Here is an 18,949-nt window from a genome sequence, read left to right on the forward strand (position 1 = left end):
TTCACAGTGGTATAATAGCTTTAGAAATAGAAGCCCAATTATAGCCAAGAAACAAAGCCAAGAACAGTTCATGTGTGAAATAGGTAGAGGTTCTTGCTATTAGAATATTTATAGATTGTGTTATTTAATTATTTAAAGCAAGAATAGATATTTTATGGCTCTCTTGAAGCTACCAACCTTAGTCTGCAGGTTCAATGACAAAATTCAAGATACTTGCTTTGTAATCAGAAGACCTTTGTGTTTAGCCACATATGATTTAAAGCTGGGATAATATCAATCCTTCCATTTCACATTATTAATTAAGGTTGTTTCCAAATTTATTTCTAGAAGAACGCCTTTAGCAAAACAAACAGGGAAGGGTAAGTCATTGGATGAAATTGTTTGACTGTGATTGAGTTGAATTAGGACTACTATATCTGAAATACAGAAATCTGGACAAGCTGGAGTTGGCAGCAAAGAGATCTAAAAAAATTATAGCCTTTTGCTGCCATCTCATGGTTGTGGTCTTTTGCCGCCTGAATACAATATTTTCAATGTAGTATTTCTCAAACTTGGCAACTTTAAGATGTGTGAACTTTATCTCCCAGAATTCATCAGCCAGCTATGTTTGAGAAACACTGGCTTAATTTGTATTAATGTCATTGATACTTTCTTGTATGCAAAACCTATGGTCTTTTTTCTTCTTCCACCTGTTATCCAGCTATTGGTTAGCATATTGTATTTCCTTCCATCATCTCAGAAGCTTTCCATTAAACAACTGACAGAGAAGAGTTGTTTTGCTTCTAGCAGAAGCAGCAGAATACATTTAAACTCCACCCACCTTGCATCTATAATGGTCTCAGTCCTGACAGGCTTGCCTGCTATACAATAATAAAAACAAAAACGATGACAACAATAACCTCTGGTTATTGAAAAGTCTTCATCAGCACCATAAAGATTATCTTAATGCTAGCAAGAAGAGAGAGGCCTACTCCATTGACTTCTCTGCCATTCATTCTAGTCTCATTCAGTTGATCCTGGGGGTTTTTTTGGAAGAGGATCAGAGAGGAATGGGTCACACTGCACCCAGCTTAAATCCCTGAGCTGAGTCTTTTAGGTGCATCATCTTGCTAATATAATCCTGTTGTAAGTTTTATCTTCCAAAACAATAAGTTTGGAATTGTTGAAAAGATGCATTGTTCCTCCATGCTGACCCTGAATGGCTTACTTTCTAATTCAACACCAGTTTAAATTCAGACAATTCCTGAGTTAGAACGTCCAATTTAAGGACAAGTCCTTGATACAAATGAAATGTTAAGCCGGGAAATGCTTTCAGGAACTGCTAAAGTTGTGTGTTTTTAGTATACAGCCTGTTTGTAGAGGTTCCTAAATTGTGCAGCTTCAGCACTTTGTCAGCTTGAGGAGGGAGAATGCCATCCGCCATTTTTAATAAAAGGTAATTTGTAAGTGCAAGTTATGACTTCAAGGCAACTTTGGATTAAAGACAGAGTTAGGGAATGGAATTCATTCTTAACCCCGGGGCTGTCTGTACTACAAGTAGTGCTCATTTAGTAACCACAAATGGGACCAGCAACTTGGTCATTAAGGGAAGTGTCTGCTAAGTGAAACTGTGACTGTACTTGAGTTTTTACTTCAGCTTTCCTTTGCTTTACAGACCTATGAAGTTTGTAAATGCAAGGATTGGTCACAAAGTGACTTTTTTTTTATCATCGCTGTAACTGGGAAGGTCACTAAATGAGCCAGCTGTGAAACAGAAACTATCTGTAACATTTTTAATGTTATATGTAGTTTGAGGCCAGAGACTGTTGGAAGGGACATTTTGGGCTATCTGCAGCAACAAGCATAATACTCCTTAGGCAACAAATAGTGACAAGCAGCTTTGGGCCTACATGATATTCAGTGAATTATTTTGAAATGGGTTGCTGCTTCTAAGCAATTCCTGATTTCAGATTCCAGCTCAATGAGATTAATAGCATCTACTAACGCACAACACAAGGCACAACTCAATCCAGAAATATATATACAAATAAGCCAGCAGTGCCCTGAAATGCATTAGCTAAGTCTTAATTAACTTGGTCAGAAGGTTTCTAGATTGTTCAACTCCTCAACACTGTTAATATAGGAAAGATCACATAATAGCCTGGTTTATATTTGTCATGGCATATCATAACACCAAATTCGCTGTTACAACATATTACTCAAGGTACTTGGCCACGTTTAAATGACAAATGTCATGGTAACTTTTGCCTTGTCTAAGCTTTATTTGAATGGCTAAACACAATCCAGGAAACAAAAACTGGCCTATTTTTAAACTGCAAACTTCAGTGTGAAGCAAAATTTTAAGATAACGTAAAAATAATGTCTTGGTTTAAAGTATGGCTTTTGTCTAAAAGTGAAATCCTAATTTATTATTTTTGTCCAAATTTATCACCGAACTATATGTATAAACATAACCAATGATAATTATTATTTTTTCTTCAAATCTATCTTAGATTCCGGAGACAGTGATGTTTACGATGATGTTGAATCCTCTGATTTCCCTCTCCCACCAAAAGAAATTAGGCAAGTTAAAATAACTTAAAAAGTTTTTTGTTTGTTTGTTTGTTTTCTTATGTACAGGGTGGGGGCTGGTTGACTTGCTGTATAAACTAGTAAATTTAACAAATAATTTACACGCAGCGGTTCTCAACCTATGGGTCACGACCCCATTTGGGGTCGATCGACCATTTCACGGGGGTCGCCAAGCAAGGCTGTCTGCCATTTTTTTCCCCTTTTCCGGCGGGTGCATTACCTCCCTTGAGCTGGGCCAGCTGGTGGTCGGCCTGCTCCGTCTCTGCCGCTTGCCAGCTACGCCTCGGCCGGCGCAGGGGGTGGAACCACGCATGTGCGGCGCTCCCGGGCAGGGAAAGTCCTCGACTTATGACCGGTTTAGTCCTCGACTTATGACCGGTTGGGGGTCACGGCATTAAAAAGGTTGATAACCACTGATTTACAGCAAATTAAAAGGGTTTTTTGTTTGTTTGTTTTCTTTTGTTCAGGGTGGGGGCTGGTTGACCTGCTGTACAAACTAGTAAATCTAACAAATAATTTACAGCTGCCTATAAATATACCAATGATGGTATTTTTTCTTTTGTCCTAATGTATTATTTTAGCCTTGGAAAAAATATAAAATCTTTGAACTTTGGGAGGGGCAGATTCGATGAACGTGATTCACAGAAGTTTAAGAAGATTGACAAAGAAGAGAAAGAGTTTCGAAAAAAATTCAAAGTAAGTATTTGTTTGATTGATTGTAAACATCAATGCGTTAAATAAACAGATCAACAATCTTAAACATATCAATGCAACATATGATCATTATATAATTTCCCAGCTTCACAAGAGCCATAAATACTGACAAGGGATCCAGTTTCAACAAGATGCTGATGATTCCTAACTATGCACTTTAGTCCCATACCAAACTAGTGAAATGGGTAAAAGTGTTGACCAAGCGCTTGGAGATTGTCAGGGCTTGGAAGGGGAAGAACAGGCTTAGACTGAAGGTATTTTCTTTATTTTTCTGAGCTGAATTCCAGGGAAATTTTGTTTTTGTGTCTGAAAAAAGGTGGTTTTCAAGCTGGCAGGATCAGCAGATTGCAGTTGTGGCCAGAAGGATTTTTCTATAGTGACATTTTATTTTTGCAGCAATTGCAACAATTCTGAATGAGGAAGCCCTTTGCAGTCACCTATGCCTTACAGTAGTTACTCTGCTTGGATCATAAATCATAAATCAGAAGTTACTTTTTACTCAAAATGTCCATAAGACGCTTCCATTTCATTGAATTGAGTGGGGTTCATTTTCTGATAGTAATATTTAGGTTTAGTTAGACTCTTTAAAATCTTAATTCACAAAAGTTTGCCAAAAAGCATTTCAAAAAGCTGCCTTGGAGAATAATTACTCTTCTTTCATTCCCCTGGGAAAAATGTGAAAGTAGTATATTTCCCCAGTGTAAACACTGTTAGCAAAGCATTTTGTAGGAGACTATCGTTCTCCTTCAGTAAGTCATCAGAGTCTCCTCACAAGTTCAGAACTAGGTCTCCTTTACGTTTAGAGACTTCTTGTACTACACAACAAACCAAACTTTAAGAGACACTTAGTTTTTTAAATTTTTCCTACGTTGAAACATCCCACAATGACGTAATACACAAAGGAGCGAGTGGATAGGTGATGTAGACGACTTCTGAATTTGTAAAACCCAGTACAAATAGGACTGGATTACACTACTGATTAATTAAAGAAGTCCTCTGATAAATCAGACTAACGTCTAACTAGCTTAGCTTCTTTTTCCACTTTGGTGAAACAAAAAACCTCTGAGAGGGTCACCAGCAGGGTAGGAGGGCATTAGGAACTTTCCACTCATGTTCTTTAGTGACTGGTCTAAAGACTTAAACTGTGTCTCATATTGGAAGTAAAATATTACCATCCTGACTACTAGTTTTAAATAACTTATTCTCCCAGTATCTGTCTAGGTCTCTTTTAAGGCCATCTGACATGATGGATGTCATCATGTCACATTGTACATTTCACAGATTAATTTACTCGGCGTAAAGAAAAAAAATCTTATATCTATCCTAAATCTCCTGGATGATCCCTAGAAGTTCATTCATAATCTCATATTCCTTTTCTGACACTATGTATATTGGGGATACGGTCTTCAGTTATGGTCTCCTTTTTTCACTTTTTTTCCTAGTCTAAGAAACCCCCAAATGTGCACTGTTTTCTCACAGGGGAATTGTTCTAAAATTCTGATTGTGCCAACACTGTAATGTCCTTTTAGGGAGTGTAACAGTGGTGGGATTCAGCCGGTTCGCACCAGTTTGGAAGAACCGGTAGCTAATTTTTGTTGCCCAGGCCAAGAATGGACTTCTGGAAGCGGCATCCACACAGAACTGGTTGTTCACATATTTGAATCCCACCACTGGAGTGTAATTGTATATAGGAAAGATTGGGCAAAGAGACACTGCCAAGGGAATGATCAAATAAGAGTCAGCATAGCCCATAACCCTCATAGTGGTTGGGACAAGAAGCTCAGAAGAGACCCTTTGGCTGTAAATGAGACAGATTGGGGGGGGGGAGATTCTACTTTCAGACTTGCAAGATTCTATCAATGAAGCTTTACAATAAAGTAGAATTACAGTAGGTCATCTAGTTGTGATTCCTATCTGTTTTACCCTGGGAAGCTGACAGGTACAGTGTACTCTGTGGTCTTAGGAATAGGATGGAGAAGCAACAGATGGGTCACTGACTCACTGCCCAACTGGGGTAGTCTTCTGATATAGAGCCTATCCAGTCCCTAATAGATGAACAAAGATCACTCACTATCTAATCAAATCAACTTGTACTGTATCCTTTGAGAGGGGAAGTCAAATAAATATCAGGTAGTAGCCTAATCTTTCAACAAGATTACATTTTATTCAACTTATACAAAGCCAAAAGTATAATTTCAACTGATGTTTAATTTTTTTCCAAATAATTCATTTTATTTCCACAGTATGAAGGTGATATTCGAGTTCTGTACACTGCTACCATATCTAAAGCATCATCCCCAAAGAAAAGAGGTTCCAAAGATTTGCAAGTCAAGCCAGGAGAACTGGTTGAGGTTATTCAAAATGTGGATGATATTAAAGTGCTTTGTAGGAATGAAGAAGGAAAATGTAAGTACTAACACAGAGTGGAAGAAAATAAGTTATGAAAAGTAGAAGTGGGCATTGTAACTGTCCAAATATTGTTAAACTCCAACTTAATGCTTATGGCCAAACATAAGAAATGAGGGGTTTTATAATCCAATAACAGTTAAAGGACAATAAAAGTATACAGGATCTTTTTTACATTCAAGATCACTGTGGGCCACAGAGGCATTACCAGCAATGGCCAAAATGATTTTCAGATTAATTACAAAACATAATTATTCTGAACACTGCTGAATATTTTTTACTTAATAAATAATATGTCCTTACTAAGCTCCTATTGCTGTTTTTACATTGAGATATATCTATTTGATGGCTAAAATTATCTGCAGCAAAACAAATCCTCCTTTCTAAAAGGAAAAATTGGTTTCAGAGAATATTCATCTATATCTGGAGGGAAGGGCTAAGTTCATAGGTCACACTAAGCCACAGATTGTTTTACAACAGTGGTTCTCAACCTTTTTAATGCCGCGACCCCAACCGGTCGTAAGTTGAGGACTAAACCGGTCGTAGGTGGAGGACTCAACTGGTCGTAAGTCGAGGACTCAACCGGTCGTAAGTCGAGGACTTTCCCTGCCCGGGAGCGCCGCGCATGCGTGGTTCCGCCCCCTGCGCCGGCTGAGGCATAGCTGGCAAGCGGCAGAGACGGAGCAGGCCGACCACCAGCTGGCCCAGCCCAAGGGAGGTAAGGCACCCGCCGGAAAAGGGGAAAAAAATGGCAGACAAAAAAAATGGCGGACAAAAAAAAATGGCAGACAGCCTTGCTTGGCGACCCCCGTGAAATGGTCGATCGACCCCAAATGGGGTCCCGACCCACAGGTTGAGAACCACTGTTTTACAAGGTCTTGTTCATTAAACTAAAATTGGATAGTTTTATTATAACTATAAGCCAAGTTTTATAAAATACGTTGATTCAATATCCAAGGCCGAGCCAAACACATCCCATTATTCACTTAACGTGATTCATGAATCTAGATATTTAAGTGTTTCTTAGCCACAAATTTGAGGAATTGCTAGGTTCTTGGCCAGCACCAGCCTGAATACAATTCTGAATACTGTACTAACAGTAGTAGCTGTTTTGTGTTGAAAAAAATAAATTGGCCTATGTATGTGTGAGAGCATTCCTCTGAGGCCAAACATTAAAGTTAGCAAAGCCAGTTTATAAGAGAAAGTAGATTTATTTAAGGCAATTGTCAAAGTGTGACTGATGGTACTTTTACAGTGGGGTGTGCATATGACTTTAAGCAGAACATTTGCTTGACAGAGACAGAGACTTTTTTTTGTTTCCATTACAATATACAAGTAGAAGATTTACAGGAATAAGGGGGGGAGGGTAATAGAACTACTGTATTTACAGTAATGTGTTCAAACTTCCCAGTACAAAGTTTCTTCCTCCTTCCTATCTCTCTAAAGCCTCTAACTTTATATTTTTCCCAGAGCTATTTGCTAGTGACTGCCCATTTCATTCAGTGGTGGGATTCAAATATGTGAACAACCAGTTCTCTGTATGGATGCCGCTTCCAGAAGTCCATTCTGGACCTGGGCAACAAAAAGTTAGCTACCGGTTCTGCTGAAGTGGCCCACCACTGATTCCATTGCTTAGTTACCAGCACCCTCCTTTCTCCTCCTGTTTACTGTTAGCTTGTTTGGCAGTTCCTTGATTGTGGTGTTGTTCACTTTTTGATTGTTGGTCTGATGTCTAAGCTTGGAGTTAAGCTATGCTCATCTGGGTGTTGATTACTGGTGGGGAGATGTTTTGGTCTTTTTGTTCCCATTTTGTCTTGTTGATTGTCTCTTTTGCATAGTATGTAGATGTTGTTTATTTCTATGTGTCTAGATTTCATGTATGGATGCTTTGGAACAAAGGGGCAGAAGGAAGATCTTGAGATTAGCAGTCTCAAAAGACAAAAGAGTGGGTAAAGTGAAAGATAAGGGGACACTGAGTGAATCCCTAACTCTCTGTGATGTTGGGTTGTGGGGTACACGAGTCTTCCTTAACTTCTCAGTCACGGTGATTCAGTATGTGAAAGTCATATCATTGTCCTTGTCATATTGTCTCAACCTCCAGAAGATCAGGTTGGGGGATGAGTTCGTCCTCTGGGATGTGGTAAGACCTATTTACCGAAAGTCTGAAAAGTATTTCTGGAGGCCACTACCTCGTGCCACAATTTCTGGAGTATTGTGCTGCATGGATAATATCAAGGAGTTAAAAATCAATAAACATACTTGAGCAATGTTAATGAATGCACTCAGGGACAATCTCCAGAATGCTGACTTGTTCTAGTAAAAGGAAAATAATGAGGCTGCAGAAATTTAGATGCAAAAAGGTTTACAGTTCTGAATGAATGAAGCCTCTAGGGAAAAACAAGACAGGTCTGACTTTCAGTTGTCTGGAATGCTCTTATCCCTTCATTTTTAACTGACAAAAATGAAAGCTTAATATTAGATGCTACACTGTAGCATCTAATGTAACAACATTACCCATTCATCTTGTATGAAACAGAATGATTTTTAAACATGATTTTAAAATGTACCTTAGGGATCCTTATGAGTTGCAAGTCCTATCTCTGTATAAAATATCTTTACTGAAATAATAGATATTTTGCTACTTGTCATTTCTATATGGGGATGGAGGAAGTCATAGGATAATAATAGAGCAACGTTTTCTACATTTGGGTCCTCCTGAACAAGTAGATTATGATTCCAAATTCTCCTGCCCAAAACGACCTAAAGAATTTGGGGAGTTGCTATCCAACCCACCTGGAGAATCCAAAGTTGTCACTAGCAGAGAGAATAACTTTGAGGAACAGGAAGAAGAATTGCTATCAAAACAACGATCAGAATAAAAAAAATCTGAGTTGGGCCAAAACTGTAATCAGAATAAGTGTCTAAGGCCACACACACCTAGTTCTCATGAAGATAAAGGGAGTGAGGAGGAAAGTGCATTCAGGCTTTCAAGATTCTGCTACAATAAAAGTAAAATTAGCATGCATGACTTTATCTTCAAGTTTTGACAAAGATTTGGTAAATATTTCATAGGAATATTACATTTTAGTCTTTGTTAGTTTGCGATCTTTGTGAGATCATGGCTCATTCATAACAGTTTTTCTTTCTACATCTTATCACCTGTCTGATGCATTGGGACTTCAATTCCTAAATCTCTTTCCAGCATGGTGTAAAATACAGGAGTTGTAGTCCCAAAATATTGGGAGGGTAGTAAGTTATGGAAGGGAAACCTTATATGCCCCAGCTAATGTGGGCAAAGTATAATTTTGTTTGAATAATTCTTAGAATCCATTAAGGAGCCACGAGATGATGGTATTATGGGCAACTGCCTTTATTCAGCATCCTGCTGAATGAATGGCAATTTTAGCTTGCTTTTCATGGTTCTCATGAATAAGTCTGTTTGTTACCCATCTCTTTCCCCAGGGAGGTATTAAGGATTGGAATTTTAGGAATGCAGACTGCTGCTTGTGTGATCTTACACTTTATTTCTCTACAAAGTCCCAGAAGCTGGCACTATAGCTCTGCTCTTTTGCCTATTCCTTTAAGTTCAAAACTCTGAACAGTAGGGGATACTCCTAAATCAGGGTGAAATTATATTATTTGCCTTCTGGAATCCAGATATGTAGCCCATCATTCCTCCCTTCAAGGACATCATTCACAAAATGATTTCAGTAAATATGATTGCATGCCAATGTCCTAAAGCAGAACCTGGCAATACTTTTGGTTCTCAGGGAGATTTCCTTTTAATATTTCATCCCTTCTGTGTTTTATCCAACATGTCATTACTTGGTCTACCACATTAGAGCATAATCTGCGGTACCTTGCAGGAGGTTTGCCAGATTGTGTGAGCCATGCCAAGAGGTTCAAGTGTAGACTCCTATGTCCCCACCCACCCAAGCTCTGTGACCCACTGCCTGTCACCTGTTTCTATTTCCTCCTCTGATGCATGCTATTCCTGCTTGAAGAAAACTGAAACAAATTATGCTACAGAGTACAATGGATGTGCTGAAAAAAGGGGCTTGGTGAGATGGTAAAGTTAAGGAAGCTAAAGATGGAGGGAAATACAAAGAAGAGAATAATTGCTTCAAAAAAGTTGTTGTATGCTTTAAAGAGTGAGAAAAAGACAGGTGAAGAGAATGTAGTCAAAGAGTGCAAGGAATGGTGAAGATTAAAAACACAAAGAAATGCAAAACAGCTTTGATGGAAACATTTTGTTCTGGAAGTGAGTGAAAAGGGTTAAGGAAGGAGCCCCTGACAGAATAAATGGAATTCAAAATAAAAGTGGTAACAATTTGGGACTGCAAGTTGAAGGAGGGTAATATTTAGAGGAGTACTTGAGATAGGAATACGGGAGTAAGAATTGATTTAAAACAAATGCTATAATAAATGTGTCCAAGTAAAAACAGATGAAACGGAGTCCTAAATGATCTGTAAAATTGGAAAAATGGTAGTGATGATGTCATAGGAGGAATGTCAAAATATGGATGTGGCTTGCTTAGGAAGTGGTTGTGTGATTTGTTAGCTACTTCTGTGCCTGATAATAATTACTCAAAGGGAAAAGAATGAATTCAGGGAGGTTTGTTTGTTAAGAGTGTCTGGGAAGGAGTATGGCAGAATCCTGACTGAAAGGATAAAAGTGGGGCAAATAAACAGCACATGCCAGATTATAATTCTACCAACCATATTTTTGCTTTTCAGTAAGTCATTGAGATATATATATGTGTGTATGAGTACTTTTAAAGGGAAAACTGAAGGATTTGGAAAAAATGAGCAACTAGATAACATGTTTGTCTCAAAGGTGCTTTTTCAAGGGGCAACTGGACTTTCTGTGTTTTCTTTGAAGATGTTTCACTTCTCATCCAAGAAGCTTCTTCAACTCCAAATGGATGGTGGGGAATGGAAAGATTTATGATTATGAAATTAAATCCTTACATTCGCCATTATCCAGTCAGAGTTGAAGAAGCTTCCTGGATGAGAAGCAAAACGTCTTCAAAGAAAAACAAGAAAGTCCAGTTGCCTCTTGAAACAGCACCTTTGAGACAACTATGACCTGGATGACTGAGAATCTCCATAGACATTTAGATACATGTTTATATCGTTATAGATTATTAACTAAAAAGGGAGAAATAGCTTATCTAAGAGATGTATATGGTAAAATATAAAGTGATAGGATGAAGACAGAATGGATGATGAATCAAAGTAGATGCGAAAGGTTTCAAGAGTAGATTCATCATAGATTTGTACAAAGGAGTAGCTGCATCTATAGCTAATGCAATGACTCCAAATTGTCATGTGTGTGGATGACATCATGCAAATAATTGCCCTTACATACTTGTTTCCTGGTGTCTGAGGCAAATATGTCCATTGCACTATTTGCGTGGTACTATGTACATATTGTCATTTGTTTTACCCATTCCCCAAAACTGATGCTTATGCAAAAAGCATTATGCTACTCATAAATTATTATTTTTTCCCTAATGGTCTATAACAGCCTCCTAATCTTGAACATTCGTGAGATCTGTGGACTTTGGCAACATGCCATTGCTGCCTGGGGGCTTGTGGGACATCACATTGTATATGTAGAGAGCCCCAGGGTTGGGAAAAGCTGGTATGGGATTTATTGTTTAAATAGCAGCTGCCCAGAAGGTTGATGTTTTCACCAGGATATCAATCGTGATCTTTTCCCTGGTTACTCACAACCACTTTAAACTCCAACAGCATATGTATGAACTTAAAGTTTCTTTTCTTCCAAATAGTCAATATGTTACACTTGCATTTATTACTGAAGATCCATTGCTTCTGTTTGGAAATATCCTTTTGAAGCTATAATTTACCACTATTCTTCCTGATACAGAACCATCAGCAACGTTGCCACATTAATGATATTCTAATATATTATTCTAAGCTAGGAGAAGTTTCACCTGCTAAAATGTTCACTTCTGTGTAAGTTTTGGAAAAGCATGGACATCTGTTGCATCAACCAGTTGTGTTAACTGGTTTCTTTCTGGTTTTATTCCATATTTCTCAGGGGAAAAAATAGCCACATTTGATTGTGACTGTGGGAGGGAGTAGTGTGTATCATGAAAGAAGGAACCTGCAGCAGTGAGAGGGGGGATGAAGTCCTACATTTACTGGTGTTGTACCTGGTGGTGTGCTGACATAGAAGATGGCAGACTGTTGATAACCCAGTTGTCTCTCAAGCATAAGGAAATCATTGACAGGATGCTATGGGCCAGTGGTGGCAAACCTATGGCACGGGTGCCAGAGGCGGCACTCAGAGCCCTCTCTGTGGGCATGCGTGCCATCGCCCCAGTCCTAGGCCTTCAGCTGGGTTTTATAAAACCTTTTCACTTTAGGCCTCCGCCGCCATGTGCAAAATAAAACAAAGGTTCAATCAGTCAATTTCAACTTCTCGCGGAAAAAAAAAAGATCTTGCAAAGTTGGAATTGATTGATTGAACTTTTTAGTCCCACCCAGTCTGCCATTACCACTGCACCCACGTCCACCCAATGGGCCACACACCCCCAATGGGCCACACCCAGCCAATGGGTCACACCCAGCCAATGGGCCACACCCACCTGGCACCTGACGATGCATAAGTGGGTTTTGGGTTGCAGTTTGGGCACTCGGTCTCTAAAAGGTTCACCATCACTGCTATGGGCCCTTTGAGGTCATATCAGGGGACAGACTCCAAAAGAAGTAGTGAAAGTGTTCATTGATATAAGTTGCAATAATAGAATCGTAAAAGCCTGATGTCTTCCCTACTCCTCTCTCATGTAAAAAAAAATTAATGTAGAGCTCCCGTAAGTTTCTTTTCATTGTTATCTTCTTTTCCTGGGCTTAAATCATATTTTTGTGAATTGTTGTATACCTCCTCCAAAATCAGCTGTGGTTCTTTATGTTTGTTTTCATTTTTATCCCGCCTTTATGATTTTTATAAATAACTCAAGGCAGCGAACATACACAATACTAAGACAAGTTTGAAAAACATTGCTATAAAGTAATGCTTCCGAAGAAAGGAAAAGTTATTGCCTTTTCTTTGACTTCCTGGAATTGAATTAGCTGGCTATGAATAGAAAACTCTACAAAGTCCCTGAATACATTCTTCTGATAATAAAACAGATTCAACATTCTGTAGGAAAAATAAAAAAACAAGAATACCCTATCTTCTCTTACAAACCGTGAGCGTCTGTTAGCTTCTACTGTACTTGAAATTTCATCTGGCAAACAATTCATTACATTATTTCTCTCTGATTTTATTCCCATTATGTCTACAGCAGAGGGCAGCAGCTAGCCAACCTTGTCTAATCGCAGAAAAAATAAGGACAATCCTTACTGATTTATTTGATCTATATTTCATTTTTATTTTACACAATTATAGGTGGCATGCCTAATGCTCCTTCCTCTTATTTTCCCACTTCAACCATCCTGAAAAAAAACCACCATTTTTTTTTATGGCTGCCAAGACATAGACATGGACAGATCTCTGTAATCAACAGAAGCTGAGCTCATTCAAGGGTATCTTTAACATATTCATACTTTGTTCTATCTGGACTAGACTTTTAATACAGTTAATGTTTGGAGGCCTTTAAAGATGGTTCTGCAGCTGATACATAATGGAAGGAGTCAGATTATGATGAAATTGAAATCTTTGAAGCAGAGAGCTTTTCTTTTGGATTATTAGCAATATCAGAAAATCACTACTATCCAATGCTTCACAAATACAGATTGTCTTGTGGCACTTCAAAATCTAATCCATTTTATTTTATTATCGTTTAGATGTTTGTGCACTACAGTATTTTGTTGGATATGTGGCATATGGTCTTGACAGAGAAACATTTTGTATGTATAGTTTTTGACAGTAGGGAAAAGAAGAGAAAATGTATAATAGTAAGAAGATGGTCAAGGACAAAATTATTCTGGAGATAGTCGTTATATATAGAGAAGATAACAATGAAAATTCTTGTTTGGTAGGTTAGCCAAGTGCAACAAATATACAGTACATACTGTCCAAATAAAATAAATAAATTATCATTTGAGCTTTTTGTTTTGAGAAGGTAGATTTATTGTTGCAAAATGGGATGGACAGAAGAGGGAGATTGTTTAATTCTGCTGAAAATCATTATAAGTCTCAACGCCATACCATAACTTGTTATGAAATGTCACAAACTAGTTACATGTTTATTGAAATAATGTTAGTACCATATCTAGGTTCTCTTTGAGATAGTCCACTCCTCACCTTTCCCCTTATCTTTTCCCTTCTCCCTTCCTCTCTCCTCTCCACCCTTCTCCAGCGTCTTTTCCAGGTTGAAAATTGATGATTTTCTCTAAATGTTTTGCTTATAGCAAGGATTATTTTTAGATGAGAGAGAAAAGAAGATTAGAATACCCTAGATATGAGCTCATTTCCCCATGAGGGTCACAGGGAATTTGCAATCCTTCAGTTAAGGGGAAGTAGTTCTGCCTTAAAATGAATGACAGGAACTCCAGTTTCAAAGGCCAAGGGGGGAACTGTTTTATCAAACCTGGAATGTTTGCCTTGCAGTTTTTAAATCTATCTATGAGGACAGGAAGTTTGGATTTTTTTTTTCTCATATGAGAAACTCACCCTCCAAGGCTACATCAAATAAGCACAATTAATTGCTGAATTATGTAGCATCGAGTTGTTTTGACTCCTAGCGACCACACAGATAGCTTTTCTCCAGGATGATCTCTCCTAACTTGGTCCTTCAGCAATTCCAGTGATGCACTCATTGCTACTTAATTGAGTCCATCTACCTTGCTGCTGGTCGTGCTCTTCTTCTCTTTCCTCCCAGCTTTCCCAGCACTTAAGCCTTCTTCAGACAGTAGATTTTTGGATAATGTGTGAGAAGTATGATAATTTGAACCTGGTCATTTGTATCTTGAGTAGGTTGATTTGTTTGAGGATCCATTTCTTTGTTTCCTTGGCTGTCCATGGAATTTTTAGGCATCTTCTCCAACACTGAAGTTCAAATCATCAAAATTCTTTTTCTTCTACTTCTTCAAATTTTTCACTTTCATAGAGTGTTATAGGCAACATCATAGTCTGCATGGTTCTGATCTTTATAGACATTTCACCACATTTGAATATCTTTTCCTAGGTCTTCATGGATGTTCTATCAAGTGCTAATCTGAAATATATTTCTTGACTGCATGCTCCTTTACTGTTGATGATTGATTCTAAAAATCAGAAGCTATCTGGATAATAAAAAAGCCCAATATAGGTTTTTTTTAAAAGCCAGTTTGAATGTTTTGGAGGGGATCGGAAAAGATGGTGAGGGGACAGTCAGTGCACCCCGCCTTTCCTTCCTAGCTATAAGGCTTTCATCATGAGAAGTAAAAACCCCGGATGATTACACGGATCAGCCAAGCTGTCTTTTTCTCAGCTTCAAGAACAACGGCAGAAAGGCATTATATGTAGTCCTCAACTTACAACCATAATTCAGCCCTTATGGTCATAAGTTCTTGCAGACATAAACTGAGGCATCAGATAACTGAACCCAATTTTTTATATTATTTTGTGGCAGTTGTTAAGTGAATCAATTTTCTCCAATGGGTACTTTTTGCTGGAAAAAGGAAGTAAATGTCAGAAACCATCAGAAAATGTTGCAAATCACAGTCACATGACCATGAGATAATGCAAACTATTGTAAATGTGATGACATGACTCCAGGGATGTGTGCAGCTATTGTAACTTCAAAAATAGGTTGTAAGTAGCTGGGGAGGGAATCTGTTGTACCTTTAGTCATTAAGCGATCAGTTGTAAGTCAAGGACTACCTGTACGATATCTTGGCTTTGGTAGCTGGAGCGGGGGGCGGGGAGGAAAGTGCAGGTTTTGGAAAATGAGATCAGGCAAGAATTCATAGACATCACATACTTTGAAGCTCTAGTGGAAATGTTACAAACATGATCTCATTATGTTTTCCCTGTGTGACATCAGCCCTAAATATTCCTCCCTTCCTATACTTTCACTCTCCAGAAGACTAGGGAGGACCCCTTCTAAAACACTTCCCACACCCTTTTTCCTTCTGTGGGCTTAGATACTTTTTGCATGATGGTTGTCTCGGCTGCAGCTCTTCATCCCATTTCCCAAGGTCATTTCCGCATACCATAATAGGCAGTTATGGCATCATCTCCTGTTTAAGAGGTTTCCTAGCAGGTCTTCCAAGGAGGAGGGAGCTTTGTCATGTGTTTAATTCCCAATCATAGGCACCACTATGCGGATAACTAGACAAAGGAAGGATAAGAAAGATGTGTGTTTTGTTGAAGGATTTGTGACAATCCACTTGTGAGGCAGTGATTTTCACTCCTCGGAGTTTTGAGATTGGTAAAAAATGAATGTTTATGGGTTATCTTCAAACTGCTTTTGTGGAGTTGGGAAATGGAAGCAATGGTGGAATTGAAGCATATTTGGTAAAGAGCAGCTTGTCTCTGTGATTTTAGTGGATCATCACTGAGTTTGGTTTCGATCCAGTTCAAAAATAGAGCAAGTGATGTGAGAAAAAGCCTTTTGTCTGATTTCTATGCATGACTGTAAAATAAAGAAAAATAATGTTCTATAATGTGTGGAACTGACTGGTTTTTTTATCCCATGGATGGACAATTTGTCATCATACAGCCTACTCTTCATTGCACCAAAATGCCAATATATCTCATATGATCTAGATCAGGGGTAGTCAACCTTGGCTCTTTTATGACTCGTGGATTTCAACTCCCAGAATTCCTGAGCCAGCTAAGCTGGGAGTTGAAGTCCACGAGTCATAAAAGAGCCAAGGTTGACTACCCCTGATCTAGATGGAATTCAAAGATAACAAATAGTATTTTTGTATTAGAGTTTTCTTCTGTCTAGTTTCTCTTAGCTGAGATGTCAGTTTAAGTTGAAAATAATTATGTATATATGATTTGATTTTTCAGATGGCTATGTCCAAAGAAGCTGCCTAGTGCATGAGTAAGTGCAATAATTTCATAGTAAATCTTTCTCTGTCTCTCAGATTGGTCAAAGGATAGTTTTAAAATGTTTATATTTGGGAGGGGAATAGTAAAAAAACTATATAATGCTTCTTCTCAATTCTTAATGTATGTAAAGCAACTAAATTCATATTTTCTCTTTCTAAATTTACAGTGATGAAGAAATATATGATGATATTGCAGATGGTAAGATACACAATATAAGTAAAATGGAATTCTAATGATTAAGAATGAAGGCAACTGAAATATTTTTCTATAGGTTTGTTTTTAATTATAAGGATAAGAAGGTTTTATCCAAACTGATTTTTTTTCATTTTTCACTCTTTCGTAGATTTATATGACAATGATTAGCTCCAGGCCTCATCTTGGCACAGTCTTCACCTTCTCTGATTGGTGGATACAAGAGAGACAATTATTACTCAGACTTAGGATTTATGTGTATGTACAAAAGATTTGGTTAAACTATCCCATCAGTTTCTGGACTGTGAAGCAGGTTTTATCACAGAAGCATGATAACATTACACAAATATGCTCTTGATTTGCAACCATCAGCCAAATCTTCAAATTGGGACGTTATTAAATAAATGTTGGGTGTGGGATAATTTATAGCTTTCTTTTGCAAATCCCTCAACACAATCCAGAATATTCTATTTAGCATGCTACAGATTAAATCAGCAACCTTTATTTGCATTTATAATACTCCTTCTCATATTCATCAATGCGCTTTGGAAATATCCCAATGTGCCCATAGACATGATACCTGTACTTCATCTGTTTTATGTTATTTTTACCTACTCATCATACCACAGAACTATAGAATTGGAAGCAGCCAGCTAATTGAACCTGCTATTGAACTTTTTGTAATATTCAGGCAGAATCTCCCTTCCTATAACTCAGAAATGGGCAACCAACATTCTGCAGTTGGAAATATGTGGATAAAAATGCCAAATCCAATCTAAATATCTTGACCGTACCACAAACCATAATAAACAACTTCTATTGGATAAGGAAAATGTGAATGAAACAGTCTTGGTCATTTTTGTTTTGTATGCCTTGCCTGCAAGGGCATTGGATATATACATGTTAACATGTTTAAAAAAATCTGATAAGTAATACAGGCTCCAGTGAGACACCGAACTAGTTGTCTAGAGTGATCCATCTAATGTCTATAGGAAGTGTTCCAGCAAAGATATCATGGCCTAAAGACATGTTTATGTACTTCAGAAATTAACATGAAGAGATAATTCTGTATTTGACATAGGAAGTGGACTCATCATGATTAGTTAATATTTTTAATCTCCACATTTTTATAATCTTTTTTCAAAGCATGTTCATGGCAATTACTGCATTTGTGGTAGTAATTCTCCACCTCATTTTTTGTTTTTGTTTTTTTAAAAAAAGAAAATTGCTACCACAAATAGTAGTAATTAAAAAACAAGTTTTATCCCTTCTGAATTTCCTGATTTTTCCAGATATATTTGGGCTCCTTGTGTATCATGTTAACCTTTTATTTCTCAGTCGTAAATCTTCAAACATAATATTTTCTGAGGGAAAAAAAAGATGCTCTGACCTTTCAATAATGTTAGCTACTCTTTTAAGGGCCTTTTTCAGTAGAACAATTCTATTTTAAAGAATAATGCACAATATTCTAAAAGAATTCATCCCATAACTTTTCTTAAAGGCATTATCATATTGTCCTTGCATTTTACTTCATCTTTCTTAATGCCCCCAAAACAGCTATACAAATGAGCCATACATATTTTAATCTAGTATTCAATATATTTTGGAACTTTGAATTAAATAAACCATGATTAAGTTATTCACAGGAAAGCAATCAATGACTATTGTCTACTTATCTGGCAATAATGTGGGGTGCAATTAATTGTGCTTCACATATATCTTGAGGACCACAAATTCTCTTTCTCAATCTTATTTGGTCAGTTGTATTAGTATATACTGTATGTATATAATTCTAATAAATAAATAGTTATCTCCTTCCTTCACCATTAAGGGAATTGTATACGTAGTTCTAGGGCACTGTCACACTAAGAACTTGTACTACTTCAGGACCAGCTCCAGACCTAGCTGATTTCATACCATCATCTAGTTTGGGAAAATGAGTCAAGGTATTTCTGATTCTGCTCTGTTTTTCTTGAAATTATTGAAAAACTGGCACTGTATTCTTCAAATTGTTACATCACTACAAACCTAACAGAGATTCTGTTTTTG

General features: G+C 37.6%; 1 protein-coding gene across 1 annotated transcript in view; it reads left to right on the forward strand.

The window, feature by feature from the left end:
• FYB1 (FYN binding protein 1) overlaps nucleotides 1–17,742 on the forward strand; it is a 92,218-nt gene extending 74,476 nt beyond the window's left edge. Inside the window, exons 18-24 of the mRNA XM_029284311.1 lie at nucleotides 328–359; nucleotides 2,493–2,562; nucleotides 3,153–3,267; nucleotides 5,529–5,691; nucleotides 16,667–16,700; nucleotides 16,875–16,906; nucleotides 17,052–17,742. Of these exons, the coding sequence (XP_029140144.1) occupies nucleotides 328–359; nucleotides 2,493–2,562; nucleotides 3,153–3,267; nucleotides 5,529–5,691; nucleotides 16,667–16,700; nucleotides 16,875–16,906; nucleotides 17,052–17,071 (466 nt within the window). The 3' untranslated portion in view covers nucleotides 17,072–17,742. The remainder of the gene's footprint in view (nucleotides 1–327; nucleotides 360–2,492; nucleotides 2,563–3,152; nucleotides 3,268–5,528; nucleotides 5,692–16,666; nucleotides 16,701–16,874; nucleotides 16,907–17,051) is intronic.
• The last annotated feature ends 1,207 nt before the right edge of the window (nucleotides 17,743–18,949 follow it).

Source organism: Protobothrops mucrosquamatus, unplaced genomic scaffold, assembly GCF_001527695.2.
Source record: "Protobothrops mucrosquamatus isolate PMUCROS unplaced genomic scaffold, P.Mucros_1.0 scaffold_122, whole genome shotgun sequence".
Classification (NCBI taxonomy): domain Eukaryota; kingdom Metazoa; phylum Chordata; class Lepidosauria; order Squamata; family Viperidae; genus Protobothrops; species Protobothrops mucrosquamatus.